Source organism: Chiroxiphia lanceolata, chromosome 3 (genome assembly GCF_009829145.1).
Source record: "Chiroxiphia lanceolata isolate bChiLan1 chromosome 3, bChiLan1.pri, whole genome shotgun sequence".
In the NCBI taxonomy this organism is placed as follows: Eukaryota; Metazoa; Chordata; class Aves; order Passeriformes; family Pipridae; genus Chiroxiphia; species Chiroxiphia lanceolata.
Window position 1 is genome coordinate 22,446,755 of NC_045639.1, and position 18,613 is coordinate 22,465,367.

The 18,613-nt window shown below is 43.5% G+C and overlaps 2 protein-coding genes across 8 annotated transcripts in view; one reads left to right on the plus strand and one right to left on the minus strand.

Moving 5' to 3' along the window:
* Positions 1–1,053, minus strand: part of RPS6KC1 (ribosomal protein S6 kinase C1) — an 86,901-nt gene extending 85,848 nt beyond the window's left edge. Inside the window, exon 1 of one of the 3 annotated variants that reach the window (XM_032684247.1) lies at positions 910–1,053. In XM_032684247.1, coding sequence (XP_032540138.1) covers positions 910–1,014 — 105 coding nt within the window. In that variant the 5' untranslated portion in view covers positions 1,015–1,053. The remainder of the gene's footprint in view (positions 1–909) is intronic. The other 2 variants (XM_032684251.1, XM_032684250.1) reach the window with 2 other exon arrangements.
* ANGEL2 (angel homolog 2) overlaps positions 1–18,613 on the plus strand; it is a 36,923-nt gene that overhangs the window by 7,660 nt on the left and 10,650 nt on the right. The window contains exons 1-7 of one of the 5 annotated variants that reach the window (XM_032684255.1): positions 6,727–6,850; positions 8,598–9,025; positions 12,358–12,611; positions 14,016–14,085; positions 15,049–15,470; positions 16,440–16,566; positions 17,242–17,302. In XM_032684255.1, coding sequence (XP_032540146.1) covers positions 8,605–9,025; positions 12,358–12,611; positions 14,016–14,085; positions 15,049–15,470; positions 16,440–16,566; positions 17,242–17,302 — 1,355 coding nt within the window. In that variant the 5' untranslated portion in view covers positions 6,727–6,850; positions 8,598–8,604. Of the gene's footprint in view, positions 1–6,726; positions 6,851–7,036; positions 7,052–7,104; positions 7,229–8,597; positions 9,026–12,357; positions 12,612–14,015; positions 14,086–15,048; positions 15,471–16,439; positions 16,567–17,241; positions 17,303–18,613 lie in introns of those variants that run through there. The other 4 variants (XM_032684252.1, XM_032684254.1, XM_032684256.1 and 1 more) reach the window with 4 other exon arrangements.

The window sequence follows — 18,613 nt, forward strand, 5'->3', positions numbered from 1 at the left end:
TATAAGCATATGTTGCTCTTACAAGGAGGATGTCTATAGCTGCAGTAACTACAAGATCATAGGTCATTTAAATAAACTCTGTGATGCTTTCTGATGCTCTCAGTATATCCCACCATACCTGTGAGCTGAACTCCCACTCCTCTTGCGCCTACTTCCATATATTTACTTAGTCTCCTTCCTCTTTTTGGCTTAAATAAGAAAGCGGAGGAGAAAAGAAAGCAAGGAATTTCCCTAGGGGAAGAGACGGAGCTTTCAGCAAAGCTACCACACCAGCTCTCCCAATAGCCAGTTATCTGCAACAGCTTTCCTTCTTCCCTACTAGGCCTCTCTCATTTACCCAGACCCCTCCTGCCCAAAGGGGGGTGGACCCTCCCAGGCGCACACCGCCTAAACATCCAGCCCAAGCAGCTCCGCGCTGCCAGCGCTGGCGTGCTGAGCCCACGGACTCTGCTCCCGAGCCGAGTGCGCTGCGGGGCCGGCAGGAAGGCTGGGCAATTCCACTGCAACCTATCCAAGGGATCTGGGGCAGAAGAAGGGGGGCGGAAAAGAAGGAGATGGTTGGTTTTAAGCTACTCTCGCACGCCCTGCTCCAGACAGCAAGGAAACTGAGAGTCAATTGCAAAGCGCGTTTGAGGCCATTACAACGCCGTGTTTGAAGCTACAAGTTTGCAGGAGGTGACAGAGGCTTGGCTCGGGAGGGGCTGCCGTGTCCCACCTTCCTTCCCTCCCTCCCTCCCACCCACCCGTGTCCCTGACAGCGGCTTCCACGTCGCGACCAGGCGCGTCAGGATTCCCCACGGGCGCTATTCCGCACACAGCGGCGGCTTTAAAAGACCGAGCACCGGGCAGGCCGGGGACCTGCGGGGGCGAGGGGCAGGGCGAGGGGCCGGGCAGCGGCCGCTGACTCACCCGCGCCGTGACTTTGTAGACGGTGTGCCCGCGGGGGTGCCGCCGCGGCTCGGTCACCGTGTAGAAGCGGGCCAGGTCCCCGCCGCGCTCCCGCGGGCTCAGCATCCTCCTCCCGCCGCTGCCCCCGCCGGGCCCGGCCCAGGCGGAAGCGGCGCCCGGGAACGCCCCGCCCCGCCCGGGCGGTGCCGGGGGCCCGGCCCGGGGAGCCCCGCCCGGACGGGAAGGGATGAGCTGGGGCGCGGTGTTGGGTATCCCCGGTTCCTGACAGGCAGCGCGGACGTGGCCGCCTTTCCCCGGGGCTGACAGTCCGCACCGCACGGATGAGGCCGAGGTGTCACGGCCCAGTCGTGGCAGGCACGGCCCGGCGGCAGCGCAGATTCCAGGTGTTCTGCCGTGGGGATTTACACTTGGCAGGAGCTGAACGCCGAGCCCCTTCCTAACACAGGCGCCCCGTGGCCTCTACAAATCCGAGATGAGACCGTCCACCAACACAGCTGGTGCGCCGCTCCCAGCGCTCGTCGTGGGCTATTTTGAGATGTGCTGCCCTAAATCCATAGGCCTATAAAGCAGAAATGACTCACGGATTTTAAGGAGGAATGCTACCAGAAAGGCAAGTTTCATGGTTACTGAATCACCACATTTTTTGTGTTGCGTCTTCTCCAGGTTCTTTAAGCTGTGCCTGGACTTCTCCCTGCAGATAGGCCCTCATGTGCACACCCGTCTGCAGAACACTTCGGCATGAGGAAACCCTTCAGCATTTGAGGTGCATTCCTTCAGTTCAAAGGAGCACAACTTTGTATTGCAAGATGTTCTCCTTTCATAAGATTACCTTTGATTTCTTGTCTGTAGTGGGATCTGTACCAATGTAGATCTTACACTTCAGATTATATAAACTGTTAGGATTATTCTTTTCATCACTGTGTTTTCATTCATTTAATTGAAGATGTTAAAAAATCAGCTTTTCATTACCAGGTTATTAATATCTCTGATCTCATGCAGGTGTTTGTTTTGCCAATCTGTTTTGACTGGGGAATGAGGGTGGATTTAAGGAACACAGACACCAGCTTTAAAGAATAAATGTATAAGTTTACTATAGTGCAAAACAGTAAAGAATTACAAAAGAAACAGTGGCTTATGAAAGGATACACTTAGCAATGCATCTAATCATTACTACAAAGAAAATTTTACAGTGATTAAGAGAGAGATACATCACCAGTTACCCTATAATACTTTACCATCATCCAGATCGCACTTCAGCTGGGGAGGCCCCGATCACAGGCAAAGGTCTGGAGAATGTCTTTCCGGTAACTGGGAAATCCTACGTGCATCCACTTGCAGGGGAGGCCTCCCTTTTGCTGTGAGAGGGTCCAGCTTATGTAGCGTTAAACAAGCTTACATCACTCAATTTGTGCAGAGAACAATCTGGCTTTATTCTCTCCTTAGTTTTCCCCTGTAGCCTGGCGAGGGCCCAGGGCAAAATCAGGGAATCAGTTTGGACCAACTACTGTCAAATGCCCCATGGCCTTGACTAGTCTCTAAATGCAGAACTATGGCTACATTTATATCTCAAATATGAACCAGCTGCAACCATGGAGGCCTACTGCTTTCATGGCCTTGACTGGAAAAAAAGGCACATTTATAACCATATAGACCTTACTAATTATTAATACTATGCTGTGCTAACAAACATAAATGTCTACTCTTAAAGCATTATTAAGGATTATATAGCATCTTGGTTAATAAGGAGATATATGGCTAAATACAATACTAGGCTAAATATAATATCAGGTTGGAAAGCTCAGCTATGGATGGAGTCCAGTTCAGGGGTACCCCCAGCATTGCAGTCTTTGACTTAAAGAAAATACTTAGTTGCATGTCTTTGTAAAAGATGAGAGTTTTGTACTGAACCTCATAGTATGCAAGTGTCTCTCCTTTGAGGATGACTGAGCTGCATTGTGAATCTTTTCAACATTCCAAATTATTACTAGGTAAATGAAAGGTTGTCTTCTATAACGACATTCATTTTCTGAGTTCCAGACCAGATTCACTTCTACAGATCTGGAAGCACAAGCTCACCAATGAGTCTTTCTAAGCAGCTTCAGTGTGATGCTGTTTGGAAGTACTGCCACTGTTTCACCTCAGTCTTTATTCCTAGTGAGTACACTGCCCTCACTCAATTGATATCTCAGTACAATGGAAATAGGTTCTGCAAACACACAGAGTCAGGGAGGCAGGCATGGGTGGACCGGCCATTCCCCTCCCCGTGCTAGTCTGACACAAAACAGTTGATTTGACAATCCTGGAGAGCCCAGCAAAGTCACATCAGAGGAGCTCCACATTGACATGTTCTAGCATCCACACACAGCTGCTTCTTTGAAAGGTGCTCTCCTAGAGAAAGGTCATTTTCTGTGGGAGAACAGAATGACTCTTCCTAACATGTCATAGGACAGAAACAGTCCAAATGGGAGTTTTATAGCATCCTGACTCTCTTTTTTTTTTTTTTTAATTACTTTGAAATTGCCAGCTACCAAGTTATTAGAAAGATTCTTCATCCTTTTTATCTCTAAAAATTGCTTGATAGGTCTACTTTATTTTGCATGAGGAACATTTTCTTAAGGAAGGGGGAAGAAAGAGAACATTGATTGTCAGCAGCTCACTTGCCACTCTCAGTCTTCTGAGAGAGGAAGAGCATCTTTTACATCTTTCGGCAAGGTGTCAGCACACAGAACTTCATGGAAGTTATATGTTATCAAAAGGAGTACCTCTGAGATAATTTGGTCTTGATCATCATTCTTTGAAAGCAAGTTTCTAATTCAAAAAGCTAAAAGATACACATCAAACTCCATTTGATAGTGACCGTTTTCTTATACCAATGACGATGCAGTTGAAGTTTCATTGAAAGAGACTTCACAGGAAGAGATCTTCTGTTTGGAGTAATTTTAATGTACAAGTAAGGTGACCTAATCTGAGGATATGAAATGAAGGGGTTGAACAGAATGACCTCAAGAATACTTTTTAATTTTCATCTTCTCTAACTTTATCTATAGGAACTTGCAGCTACAGATGTAGTGGCGTTATATCCAAAAACAAACAGCTGGTTGAAAATGCACTTGCTCAAGTAAGCAAAGAGCATTTTCTAGCACAACGTACTAATTGATACCATATGAAGGTATCAATTACCTTGTAGAACCTTTTAGTGTAATAACATGATTAGACAACCAGTTCTGATAAAAATTTGCTTATGAAACTGCACTTGCTTGTAATGCCTCATAAGATACGGCAGTTGTGAGGTTTTAATGGTATAAACAGAAATCAATGGGACTGAAACCATCATTGACAAATCCCTGCTGATTTATATAATAGATCTCATTTAAATTTCAATAGCCAACTGAAGCATCCTCTGAGAAAAAAATTCCATCCTGAAATTCTGTCTAACTCAAAAGTTAGCAATTTGGTGGGAGTAGGAAGGGAGAAGAAGTGGGAGTGAAAAACAAGACAGAGAACAGTATATTGCAACTGTGTAAGTTCATGGCTGAATGAAGAAGGGCAATAAAAATTAACAGAGATCTTCATGCAGAACAATAGAGTAGTCTGAAATTTTTCAGCGTGGAAGAAGGAATAATGTGGGGAGACATGGTAGTGCTCTGTGAAATCATGAGTGGCATGGAGAAGGTGGATGAGGATGGACTGTTCAGTCTTTCTTAACACAAGAACTCGAGGCCAGTGAAGCTGGTATGAATGAGGTCATAAAATTAATAATAATAAAACAGACCTGCAGGACTCTTGTCAAAGGATGTTCCTGATGCAGAAAGTTTGCAAATTCAAGTCCCTGGGGGAGAGAGTCACTGAGTAACTAAAGAGACAAACATATCAGGCTTAGGAAATGTACTGAGCTGAAAACAGCTAGAGACAGGGAGAGTGTTCATTTGAAGTTTGCCCAGCCCCTGCACATTTCTAGGCATCTGCTGCTAACTGCATTTGGAAAACAAGCAACTGAGCTCAGTGGACCATTGATCTGAACCACTGTGGCTGTTCTTATGTGCAGTGTAATCAATCAAAGCATCCCTCGGTGAGTCAGTAGCATCCATTCACTAGAGAGTTTCAGAAGCTCAAATGACTCATAAAATAATTTGGCTTCTACTTACAAATCAGAATTTGAAGATACCTAATTTTGAAAAATATCTTTTCACATGGTATAGCCAACCAAGATACACAAAATAATAATTAGAGGAGAGTAATCCACAATTAAGTGTTCCTGGCTTATTAAGACTTTCCTAGGTCAAGGCAAGAAAATAAAATCTCTCATCAAAATCAGAAAAGAAAATCTCTCATCACTCAGATGAGAGACAATTTGCATCATATTAATAAGTTAATTTTTTTCTTATCTAATATTTTGTCTGTTACACAATTAACTTTCATGCTTATCAGCATATCTTCCTTTTCATTAAGGCTTTCCTTAAAAAACCCCAAAGCTTCAGTCCTTCGCTACTGATACTTCACTACTGGTATTGCTACTACGTAAAAAAGTGACAGAGAAACTTGGGTGACTTGTGCAGCTCAAAATACAGAAAATAACTCCATTCTGTGTGAAGTCTTCTCCTAAAAATAACAGCAGTTGTTGTTGTTCCTATAGCTATGGCTCACTGTCTTTTTTCTTAGAAATATATCTAATACATAAGAATAATTCAAAAATGCGGGGAAGAACAAACAACAAAAATAAGCAGGTCTTGAAAATACAGTTGGGAGATCTTTGACTACCTCTGTATTATGTGACTAGTAGCTCTACTCTCTTATTACATTGTACAGAAAGTAACAGAAAATGGATGGGTATTTTTACTTTTTGCCAGTAAGTAACTTGTGTCCAAGAAATGGAAAACCTAAAGTGGATTTGACAAATTGTCTAAGTAGCACGCTCTTAACATCACTACATTATTCCTGTTCCAGTCTTCCCTACCACTCCTGGAAAAACATCAAATGTTATTTAAAGTCACTTTTATGACACAAATAAAAGGAATGCAGAAAAACAGTATTTTACTTGATTACAGTTCCTGCGCAGCATCTGCACTGTTCAGCACTATAATTTTTCATGTGTTGTACTACGTTTCCTTACAGTAAACAGAGCCAGCATTTACTCTGTCCTCAGAAGACCTCAAGAAAGCATTTTAACGGCTTATTCAAGCAACATCGACAGACACAGAGGATTGTTTATGCAGCTGGTAAGCAGCGGTGTGTCTTTCCATGGTGTCTGCAGGGCAGGCAGGTCTCCTCGGCAGAGCACCTTCAGGTGCATTTTAAAACCTGAGAACGTTAAAATACTGTCTCAGATGAGTGGGTTTTGGTTTCTTTTCTGCAAACAGTGAGCAAGGTGCTGCTGCCCTGACACAGCACCTCCAAACATACGGCTGCTCTTCCTTAAGTCCCTCTCACCCTACAGGGACACACGGTGATCCCAGGGAGAAGACTGTCTATTGAAACTATCAGAGAATCACAGAATATGCTGAGTTGGAAGGGACCCAAAAGGATCATCGAGTCCAACCCCTAGCCCTGCACAGGAGCATTCCCAAAAGTCACACCAGGTGCCTGACAGTACCGTCGAGACGCTTCTTGAACTCCGTCAGGTTTGCTGCTTGCGACCACTTCCCTGGGGAGCCTGTTCCAGCGCCCAACCACCCTCTGGGTGAAGAAACCACTGCACGATCACAGTTTTACGTCCATTTAAATGCTTCAAAAGCCTTTAGTCGAGCTGCCTCCGTGGCGATTTTGTTGCGCTCTGGAGCGGGCGCTGCCGCGGAGCGGCACCGAGAGCAGAGCGCGGGCTCCGGGGCCGGGATGGCTGCCGGGCCTCGGCGTCGGCTTCCCGGACCAGACATGGCCGCGGGCCCGGCCCTCGGACTACAAGTCCCAGGAGCGAGCGGGAGGGCGCGGCCGCCGCCCGAGCGGGGTATGAGGCGGCGGCGCGGCCGGGAGCGCGGCGGGCGGAGCTGGCGCTGCCCTGGGGTGACCCCTTCGGGGGGCGCCGGGGCTGCGCGGGGCCCGTAGCGGGGCCCCCCTGGGCCGGGCCCGCGCCTGGGCCCGCCGGGAGGTAACGGGGCTCGGGGGGCGCTGGTTTCAAACACCCGCCATTAGGCCGGGCAGGGCCGCGGTAAACAAAACACAGGGCGGGCTGGGGCGTTCCGCTGCCGGGGGTAGGCGGCGGTGGGGCCGGGGTTTTGGAAGAGGGCAGTTTCTCGGCGCTTTTCCGTAAAACAGGTGTTTCAGAAGGTTTTTGTAAAGGAGCGGCGCCGCTTTCTGCTCCACCGTACTGCCGTGGTGTCCGGGGGTGTGTTTTGCTTCTGTGTCTGTCGGGCTGCATGTGATGCGCGGTGGCGGAAATAGCCTGTTCCAGGACAAGCTGGTTTTGTTGGAAGTTATATTGGCTGTTAGAGTGTCCAAAGGGGGGCAACGAAGATGGTGAAGGGCCTTGAGGGGAAGCCGTATGAGGAGCAGCTGAAATTACTTGGTCTGTTCAGACCGAGGGGAGACCTCATTGCAGTCACAACTTCCTCGTGAGGGGAAGAGGAGGGGCAGACACTGATCTCTCCTCTGTGGTGACCACGGACAGGAGCCGAGGGAACGGCCTGAAGTTGTGTTAGGGGAGGTTTAGGCTGGATATTAGAAAAGGTTCTTCACCCAGAGGGTGGCTAGGCACTGGGACAGGCTCCCCAGGGAAGTGGTCGCAGCACCAAGCCTGACGGAGTTCAAGTGTTTGGGCAACACTCTTGGGCACATCAGGAGATTCTTGAGGTGTCCTGTGTAGGACCAGAAGTTCTTGATCCTTGTGGGTCCCTTCCAACTCAGAGTATTCTGTGATTCTGTATTTTCAGCTTATTTGCTAGGCTGAATGGTAGCTGGGAGGTTCTCAGTTCAGTTCAACTTCAGACATATCAACCTTTGTTATCTTTTGCTTTTAAGGGCAAAATACACCTTCTTATTTAAACAATGAGGAAGCTGAGACAGATTATTGTCACTCAGCCTTTCTTCCTGCAATTTTGTTGAGACAGATTATTTTTTTTTTCTTCTGGGAAAAAAAAAAAACAACCACCCACCTTATTTTCATTGCTTTAATAGCTAAGCTGTGGTTTGCCCTCCTGGAAAAGAAATGAGAATACAAATTAAGTTTTAAGCTGGTGCCAGAGATGCCATGAGAGTTAATACCTTTATTTCCCTGTCGTGTTGGCATTGTGGTTTGAGCCAAATCAGTGGCTTTCTAAACAAATTTCTGACAGCTTGAAGGAAAGTGGTTTTCTCATTTCTTTCATATAACCTTATGATAAAGTTAATGCAGCATGCAAAAATGACCTTTTCTAAAGGTCATTCCTCTGAGTGCTTGAAATATCTGACAGTTGAATTCAGTAAGGCAGAAAATAAATAGTTATTCAGATGGATAGAGCTTGGACACTAAATAGTATTTATAAATCTGAAGGGAGAAAAAAGATGCAAGATCACTTTGTAAAGTCCCACTTTGCATATTGTTTAGATAAATGTCTAAGTATCTTGTATATACCTAAAAAGGTTTGAATATCTTTTGTGTGTTAACTTATAGAGAAGGAATATCTTTTGTAAGCCATGACCAGGATGAATTGCATCTGCAGCCTTCTACAGGCAGATGTAGCTGCATGCAAGTAATGAAACCTCTGCTTTTTTGGTAGACACTCCATGCTGCCCCGCCATGTGCAGAGGCTGGGCAGAGACTGGATCACCCACTGGAATGGCTCCCAGATCCTCGCCTTGAACAGCCCAGTTTTCAGCTGTATGAGATGGGCCGGACACTATCCTCCCTGGGCCTCTTTTCCACTTCCTATCCCAGCTGATTTCTCAGCAAACTGGAGACTCCCTCCATTTCTCGGACCTTGGAGACAATTTCAGAACTCTAATTGGCATCTTGATAACTACACGCAAAGTTGTTGCTTTCACCTACCTAACCCCAGTATGAAACCTGAGGGAGAAGAACCATTGACAAAGAAGAGAAGACTCAGTGGCCAGCATGATACTTCAGCTTCTGAAGACGTCTCTAATGAAAAGGAAGCATCGTGTCTTTCTGTAGCACAGAATGAAGAAAAACATAGCAGCAAGAAAGGTAAAAGATGCTTTTTGCTCATTTTCCTTGTTTATTTGTAATGCTAAATACACCTAAGGAGTTTTTAGCAATATTGCGGGCTCCTTTTTAGTTACTCTTTTTCTTGGCACCCCTCTCGGGAAAACATCTGTCTTGAAAATGTTCCAGTTTTGTAATGCTGTTTGGTCTGTAAACTTGTATTTTGTGCTGTCAAACAGTTTACTAGAACTAGTTTCACTCCATTTGGCAGTAGAACACAGTCAGCTGGGTAAGGGATTGCCCAACCTGGGGAGTCCTGAGCTTGGTTCAAAGAACACTCAGGTGTCTGTCGCCAGATCAAGTCTGTTAACTTGGGAACTCTGTAAAAGCAAAGATTTGGCTGACTTGCTGTAGGGCTGAGCTGGGCTGGCAGTTGTGTAGCTTCATTCCTTGTACTCTAGCTGAGCTCATCAGCCCTGCTGGACCTGAATTGGTTTCTTTCCAGACGAGTTGAGTTACCTATGACCTACATAACCGAGAATTAATGGACTGAGATTTAATGGTGTTTGCCTCCAGTGTGATTGTGTGATTTTTGTGTTTACAACTGTATTTTGCCACTGGCATGTTGGCAAGTTTTGTGTCAGAACACGTCTGGCAGAGCAAGCAGCAAGTGAATTTATCCAGATAAATACAGTAAGAAGTGCAGAGTTGTCTACCCAGCTCAGTAGCACTTTCATGAGACTTCAGTGTCTGTGTTACCTTATTACAGATACAACCCTCTACATAGCATCCAAAATATGGCCCACTTGTATAAATCACTTCCTTAGCAAAATAAACTGGAAGGTATATTACGACTAAAAAGGGCAACAGATGCTATCAGCATCCCAAAGGGAATTTTCTACACAAATATCCATAAGGCTTAGAAACATCATATCCATCTTTAGCAGCTGAAGGAAGGGAGTTTGCTTTGTGCCTAAATTGCTGAGTCCTCTCTTAACCCTCATTGACATACCTTTGTCTGAGAGCGTGATTAGCATTGTGTTCCTTTTGTTCACATATTGTAAGGTGATGGTAATTAAAGATACCTGCTGAGGAGCAGTGGGGCTTCTCTCTCATGGTAGAAACAGTACTTAAAGCCTTGCTGTATTCATTGCAAACACTAGATAAAGTCCTGAATAATGTAAGCACACTGATGAGATTTACTACCCAAACAGGGCAGATGGTGACAGCTGTAGCTGCAGTCTGCACTGGTTGGTATCACGGGTAACTGGACCTTCACTTGCTCTCACATGAGTTCAGATATAAAAGGTGAAAGGCATCTCTGTGCATGAGTTTTGTAAGTGGAGAAATATATCTTGGTTGACATATCTTAAAAAATAATTGGATTCTTAATGATGGGCACTTATGTTATTATAAATTTTCATATCTTGATACTAATAATAAGTATGAAATTAGAAATGGCAGAAAGGCAAAGGAAGCCTTTTCAGAAGTTCTTGGTAATTCTGAGGCTTATTAATTTTTTTAATTTCCCAACCTCACTGAGGAAGGTTGGGTGCATTATTTGTTTTGGGATCCCTGTAGTGGACCCTGTTGCAGTTTATGGCTGAAGCTTACAGTCGGTACAGAGGTGATTGATTGATTGACTGCTAACCCTTTGTTAGTCATTGTCATGGTTTGAGATCCCCGAAAATCCAATTCCCTAGTCTAAACCCCCTTCTACATCTCAACCTAGTGTAAGATGTGTTTTCCAGACAATCACACGGACTCAGAACGGGGGAAAGGGAATATATTACAATGCACTGTACAAAATAAATGCTGCAATACATTATTTACAACCTTAGCTATCTCTACCATGACATAAGTATTTACAATGGATCAAATCTCTTCTCCCTTCCAAATAAAAGTCCAGGAGGGGAGAAGAAAAAAAGACCCCTTCTAGTCTCTGAGCAGCAGTATCTTCTAAGGCAGCAGGTTCTTCAGAGGAGCAGTGTGTCTCTCTCTCGTGCATGCAGCTGTTGCTGGACCTCTGCCAGCACACACGAGGGGATATCCAAGCCCCCTCGGCCACTCGTCTTCTAAGCGAGGGTCTTCCGTGGGCTGTGTTCACCCCAGACAAAGGTCATTCCACTACAGTCATACCACGAAGCACAGGAGTCTCCATGACGGTCTGGTATCTTCAGGAGATTCAAGCTCCTTGTAGTCCAAACTGCTAGCTTCTCTATAGCTGCAGCGAGGGAGGGCCCAAGGTCCACCTCCCACACATTCCGTCCTGGCTGAGCTCTCGGGACGACTGAGCTTCTTAGCTCTTCTCGCAGGGCACGTCGCACTTCACCCCTCCTGTCTTGGACGTGAGGAGTTTCCAAGGAGTTTGGGGGGTCTGGTTCAGTTCTTACCCCCAAAACTCTGTCTCTCTGCTGCTCTCTCCTCAGACAACTTTGTATCTTCCTTGGCTGCACGCTGTTTTGCTGCTTCTACAGTTCAGTTCTTATCTGTTGGCTTTTAGCCATAGTCTCTGGACACTGCCGCTGCTTCTGCTGTTGCTCTGTCTCTGCTCACTCACGGTGGAGAAAACTTATTTAGCTTCCAGCTGCAGGCACCTAGCCCAGCTTTATGCTGTTCCAGGTCCCCGCAGCCCCCCACTGGGGCTGGGGGGGGGCCCAGCCCCCAGTGGGCTGCTGCTGCTGCTTCTCCTCGTGGCTCCTACAACATGGCTACCACTTCTACCACCCCAAACTATAACTTTCTCTTCCAGTCTGCTTGTGGTATGTTTATATTTCGCAGGAGCACAGATTGGTTCAAATCTCAAGTGTCACCACCCTCTGGGGGTTACCACTTTCTTAGCTTCAGGGGGGGAAACCTGGTTCAAACCACTACAGCCATGAATAGAGGGATCAACAAGATGCCCATATGCTGCTCCAAAGAGTGTATCCTAGACTGACATACACCTTCTCTGCTGAGGAAGTAGTGGCAGAAGGCAGCATAAGTCTCTCAACAGACTGGATTTGGCTTACCAGTTTGACAGCCCTTCTACAGAGGGGAGCAGGGGGCTTTTATCTGACTGCAACAGTCTCCATAGAATGGGGCCAGTTTCCCAGTTTCAAAGCAGTTGAAATCCAGGGCATAAAATGGTTTTGTGCTGTATTTTGGGCTTGGGGGTTTTTTTTTGTTTGATTTTTTTTGTTTGGTTTTTTTACTGATGCTTATGTGAAGTTCATCTTAAACAGAGGGTCTAAATCACTGCTTATCAAATAAGCTTTTAGAATTGCTTAAGCAATTTGAAAGATTAATAGTTGTCAATAGAATGATTTCTAAGAGTGGTAAGAAGTCATATGGTCCCTTACATAACTTTTTTCTGCTTCGTGTTCTTTTAGCAGGAACCATCAAAAGACACTGGGAATATTTCTGTCAGCAGAGTAGAACAATGAAAATCTCTGAAAATAAAGAATCTGACCAAAGCAATAAAGAAAGTGAGGCAACATTTGACTTTACGGTCATGTCCTACAATATTCTCTCACAGAATTTGTTGGAAGACAACTCTCACCTGTACAGACACTGCAGGCAACGATTGTTATTTTGGACATACAGATTTCCCAACATTCTACAAGAAATCAAACAGCTGGATGCAGATGTGAGTAGAAAATGAGCATGTGGATATTTCTTAAGAACTGATAAACTGGAGTAGCAAATTCTCCTTATATTGGGGTCTGGCAGAACACTTTGCTTTGGATTTGGTTAGTTTGGTTTTTGTTTGTTGGTTGGAGTTTTTTGTTTGGTTTTGAGGACACGTTACTCGTTGTTAGTCTTAATCAGGAAATCAGGTCAGTAAACTTTTTGCTTCAGTCATTATTCAGACCAGCAAAAGTTCAGTGGTAGAATCCAACCTGTTTGTGCTAGAAAGCAGTACTGTAGTTGTATTAGAGAAACCACAGAAAAACAGCCTTGAAAAAGTAAAAAATGCATTAATGTTAGTCCGTAGCCAGGAATCTGGAAATTAAAGTCTCCTTCACGCTCTTCATTTCTTCCTAATAAATTTATACATACTGTATATATATACATGTATCTTTACAGTGACATACCTTAGAGGGCTTTCTGGGAGGAGCATCAGGCAGAGGGACTTAGGTGAGGATCTGCCCGGTGCTATTAGAGGCAACAAGACAATTCTTCAGGAGAGAAGGGTTGGAGCTGTAGCCAGTCCCTCCAGCCAAGAGCAGTTCAGTTCAGGGTACTTGCTAAAGTCTGCAGAGCCACAGAGCACAGCACTGGGGTAAAGAGGTGATGCCCTCTACTGCATGCACTAGTCATGGTGAGCAGCTGCTCTTAGACCCTGGTAGGTGCAGGTGCCCTTTCCACTGAAAAATTTCTTGCTAAAGCACATAGATTTTTAACTGTTTCATTGGTTTGAATTGTAACCTGAAAGTGAAGCAGAGACTTCAGAATGTTGCTTGAGGTTTGACTCTCCCTTGAGCCCTTGAATGAGCTAGTGTCAGCTGGGTGAGTGGAGTCTGTTGCTGCAGTTCAGCAAGCAGGGGTTACTTGTTACCCTTTGGGAACTCAGTCCTTCATCACAGTCCCAAGGTGGTTGTAAATCTGTGTCTTATGCAGTGTGCAGGGAGAAGGCTCAGAACTCTCCTAATAGAATATTTTGAGGTTGATCTTTGGTTCAGGTTCTTGTAATATGGAAGCTGCTTGTCCATTCTGTAGTGTGCCATTGGCTTCTTCATCCCACCACTCTAACACTTAGCCCTCCCCTTAACTGCTGAGAATGTATCAGCAGGTCATTATTTTGATTAAATTTAATCTCACATCTGAAAATATATGTCTGAGAAAGGGTGGGGGAACTTGGAGCCCTCTTCATGATTTTGAGGAGCATTTTCTATAGGAGAGTGAATCCTATTGTGGGATTATGGAGTCAAAAAGCTTCTGATTTATTTATTCTAATACCTATTCAGACTGGCCAACAAACATAGAGATATGCTATGGTAATATTTCGATGTACTTAATAATATATTTTAATTGTAAACTTTTGCCTTAGGTGCTCTGTTTACAAGAAGTCCAAGAAGACCACTATAGAACAGAGATCAAGTCAAGTTTGGAATCCCTGGGTATGATGAAACTCTTAGGACCAATACATTGTCTTCTCCCCTGCCCCAGTACTATTTTCCTAAAAAAAACCTTTCTTAGATTATAGAATCAAGTCTACTATCCAGACTAAAGTGGAAAGAGCAACATGGTCTGAAGCTGGGAGAGGGAAGTGGGAATCCCGTGTTCCAGCACTGGTGTGAACTTAGAGGTCAACTTGCCCCACTTTACTGAGGTTGTACTACATGAATTCATATGGTATGGGCAGGACAGAGAAGTATTTCAAAATGGCAAAAAAAACTAGACATTGGTTCAAGATTTAATTTTTTTTCCTTACATAGATAAGATGTCATTTACATCTACGTTTCATCTCTACATAAAGTGAAGAAATTGGCAAATCACTATTTGTAGGTGGACTTGTTTGAACTCCAGTGCTGTCATTTGACAAGTTTCCCTGTTGAAAGCTTGCCACTTGCTGCTAACTGGATGATTGCATAATTTTGTAAATGTGTTCGAGACCTTTGTTCTAGGAATGATTTTAGACATTGATTTATGACTTAGAGTGATTAAGGTTTTTGATTGGAATGCTTCACTGGTATTATTCCTAAACCATTCTGGTAAACATCCAGAAAAATCTTCAATGCACAAGTCCACTTTTATGTGACTTGTGTGGGGTTTTTTTGTTGTTTTGTTTTGAGCTTTTTCCACATGAAGAGAGAAGAACATGGCTGGTATCTTAATGTATGTAGATGCTTATACATCACAAAAGGTATTAGACCAGGCATCCTGTCCCGTCTCGCTTCAGTTTAGATAGGACAGAAAGACTTTTGTGTTCATTTTTCTGTGTGAACTTCATGTAGGCTTTGGTACTTCAGACTGAGTGTTGGCTGTCGTGAGAAAAGTAGCATGAGGTGTTCCTAATTTTTTTGTTTTAAAATCTCTATTTATACTATGGTATTTTATGTTTTTAATTGCCTTTCTTGCAGGGTATCACTGTGAGTATAAAATGAGGACAGGCAGAAAACCCGATGGCTGCGCTATTTGCTTCAAAACTTCCAAATTTAGCCTGATTTCATCAAACCCCGTGGAATTCTTTCGCCGTGATATTCCACTCTTGGACAGGGACAACGTTGGACTGGTGTTGCTTTTGCAGCCTAGATTTCACTGTAAAACTAATGCTGCAATCTGTGTTGCCAACACACATCTGCTGTACAACCCCAGGCGAGGGGACATCAAACTGACCCAGCTGGCAATGCTCCTGGCAGAGATCGCGAGTGTCGCCCCTCAGAAGGGTGGTTCCTTCTGCCCAATTATCATCTGTGGTGACTTCAATTCTGTTCCTGGTTCTCCATTGTACAGATTTATAAAGGAAGGAAAGTTAAATTATGAAGGACTTGCTATAGGGAAGGTAGGCTATGCTTCTCACTTCTCACCAAAAAAAAAAAATTGAGAAATATTTGAGTGGTGCTAGCATGCGGTATCTCTGATTATTTCCATTGCAGTGCCTATCTTAGTGCCCTCTACACAGCCTTCAAAGCAAAAGTTACTGTGGAGTTACTTAAATAAGCTTGGGTATATTAACTGTGCCTTACAAAATACTGTTTCCACTTCCAGTGTTCTGAAAGGCAAAACTCAGCAACAGTTGTTCCTGAAATGTAGTTATCCACAGGATGATTGTATCACTATGTTTGTGTCCCAGTTTTTAAGCAGGGTAAAATAACTACTTAATCAAATACCTACTGTGGACTCCATTGGAGGATGACTCTTCCTTTAGGTAAACTTGGTGTCTGGAATAATTGTAAGAGCAGAAATGCAATTAGATGCTGAACCTCAACTGTTTTATGTTAAATGATGTCTTGTTGTGAGCTCTTGTATCTAGCTGTTGGATGTGTCACATGCTGTTTATCAGCAAGTAACTGGAATACATACAATGAGAAAACACAACAAAATAATACCCCCACTGATGTTCTTTGCTAGTGGGAAGTTGTTTCAAGCCCCTCTTTGACTTGACTTGCTCCCAGAAGAATAAGCATCCTGAAGCTAAAGTGTCAGCTAGGGAGCTCTCTATGCTCAGCCAGTCCTGTCATGTTGCTAAAAATGTTCTTGGGTAGTCTCTCATTGTCACAAGAACTATCTGGAAAAACTGGGTAGCTGCAAAGAACTTGCAAAGCATAAACAAAGGGGATGTACCTAAAGGGTGGTATTTTTACAGGGATTTGGCAAGCCTTTATAAAAGATTTATTCTAAGGTGCTGGGTCTTTTTTTTTTTTTGCTTTAAACTTTACAAAAAATGTTCACTTATTTCAGGTTTGTTTGGGGTTCTTTATTTTTTAAGTAAGATTTCTGTCTAAAAAAAAGCTCATGTTGTCTTTCTCAGGTCTCTGGACAAGAACAGTTTCCAAGGGGACAAAGAATCTTATCTATCCCTATTTGGCCAAAAAAATTAGGTATTTCACAAAACTGTGTATATGAAATAAAACAGCAACAAAAAGAAGAAAATGCAGGTCAGTTTCTGGGTTGACAAATTTTGTGAACCTTTAAAAATATCATTCAGGTAGCACTGAAAACCAGATGTTCTCTTCTAGTGGGGAAAGAACAGTGAGTCTTGAGCTTGCAAAACTTACTTGTTGGGCTCATTGGAGTGTAAAGTGATTTATTCACATAAACATTTGCAAAGTTGAATCTTTAGAATATAATAGTTAGAAATTGCCATTCAGGACTTGATGCATAATATTTGAACTCCTGTATTTGCATCACGAAAGCCAGTTGTGCTGTGACTGGGAAGAGAGAGACAAAGGAATGCGGCACATGTACTTAGTGTGAACCTACATTCTGCTTCAGTGTTTATATGTTATGGTGTTGGCACTTCACGGAGCAATTGGGAAAAGCAAGTGATTCCTTGTTGGATATTGCTATATTTGTCATCCACCGGTTTTTTCTTTGACAGAAAAAACAATTTTAAATGAATGGGACATAATTTGAAAGAGTCTTTAGAGGGGATCTTACTAATGGAACAGAAGAATTCAATCCAGCCTTGTGAATTGTACCTTGCCTGCTGCAAAAAATAAGTGTACTTACAGATACTTTTTTTCTGTGGCTTTTCTTTATGTAGCTCTTCAGTATTGGTCTCAGCTATATCCTATTTTTAAATGTAAATGGAATGTATTTTTATTTTGCAGGAGAAAAATTGGAAGCAGCAAAACTGGACAACACTCAGGAGATTGTAGTAGCATCTGAAAAGTATGTGTTAGGGAAAAATATGGAAACCCTTGGCTGGTTACTTGGGGGTTGGTTTTAATTTTAGACCAAACTTGTATTTGATTCTAAATGTGGATACAAGATGCTCACCCAACCCAGTCTGCCCTTTTGGAAAAAAAACATTGTCCATTTAAATGAAAAGGCTGATCAGACAGCAAAAGACTAGAACTGGAAATAATGGAGTGTGTGTTCTTTCAGGAACTTGCAGATATTATTTCAGAATTCACGGGCAAGGAGTCAGTGCTGTTTAGAGGGTACTTTCTGTCTTATTAAAGGAATACTTTTGACATTTTTTTGTCACTTCTTGACATAATCAAGTGTCCAGCTGCTTAAGTGATGGCACTTCCCTCTTTTATTGTTTTTGAGACACTGATTTATGGATTCTATAATCCTATATTAAATCCTATATTACAATGTGAAATTGGGATGAAGGAGGGAAAGGAACTGGAGAGGTCATAAAATCTTTCTTGTCAAGAGTTCTGTGGGAGCATCTAAGTTCTTTGAGTCTGAGAAATCTGTGGAGTATTATGGATTTGGTAGTACAACTCTCACTCATTTGCTTGTTAAACTGAAGGAGGAAGCCATGACTAGAATGCTGGGAAGGAAAACGTAACTGCTTTTTGAAAGGAAGAATATATTTGCACTTACCAAACTGGAAAAGGCATATAACAACTGAGATTAGCTCAGTTGGTTGGAGCATGGTGCTGATAACGCCAAGGTCACAGGTTTGATCCCCCTACAGGCCATTCACTTAGGAGTTGGACTCAATGATCCATGTGGGTCCCTTCCAACTCGGAATAATCTGTGACTCTATAAAGTAAGGAACAGAAGAAGGAAATTGCCCTAACTCTACGTGTATGATGTCAGGCTACAAGTCAGCTGTTTCTTATCAGATATGAGATCTTGGTATCACTGCAGATAGTTATATTAGAACTCTTGGTGGTTCTTAGGAATGAAAAAGGTGAGCAATGGCATTTCTGAGTAAAGAAGTAGATAAAAAGACAGGAAGCCCTACGCTGTGGTGTAAATCCATAGCATGCTACATGTTGAACACTGCTTGCAGGGCTTTTTCCCCTTGTCTTAAAAGGGATGTCATGCAACAAGAGCAGAAATTATTACTTGCCCGTGTTGTACCAACTGGCATATTTGTCTCTTCTCTGAATCAGGCAGGTAACGTGCTGATTCTTTTTTTTTTTTAAATTGCTTGGTTTTTAACCAGAACACATTGCAGCTCAGGTTTAAAATGCAAGATGAGGCAGGTACAGCTCAGGGATGGATGATTTGCAGAGATGA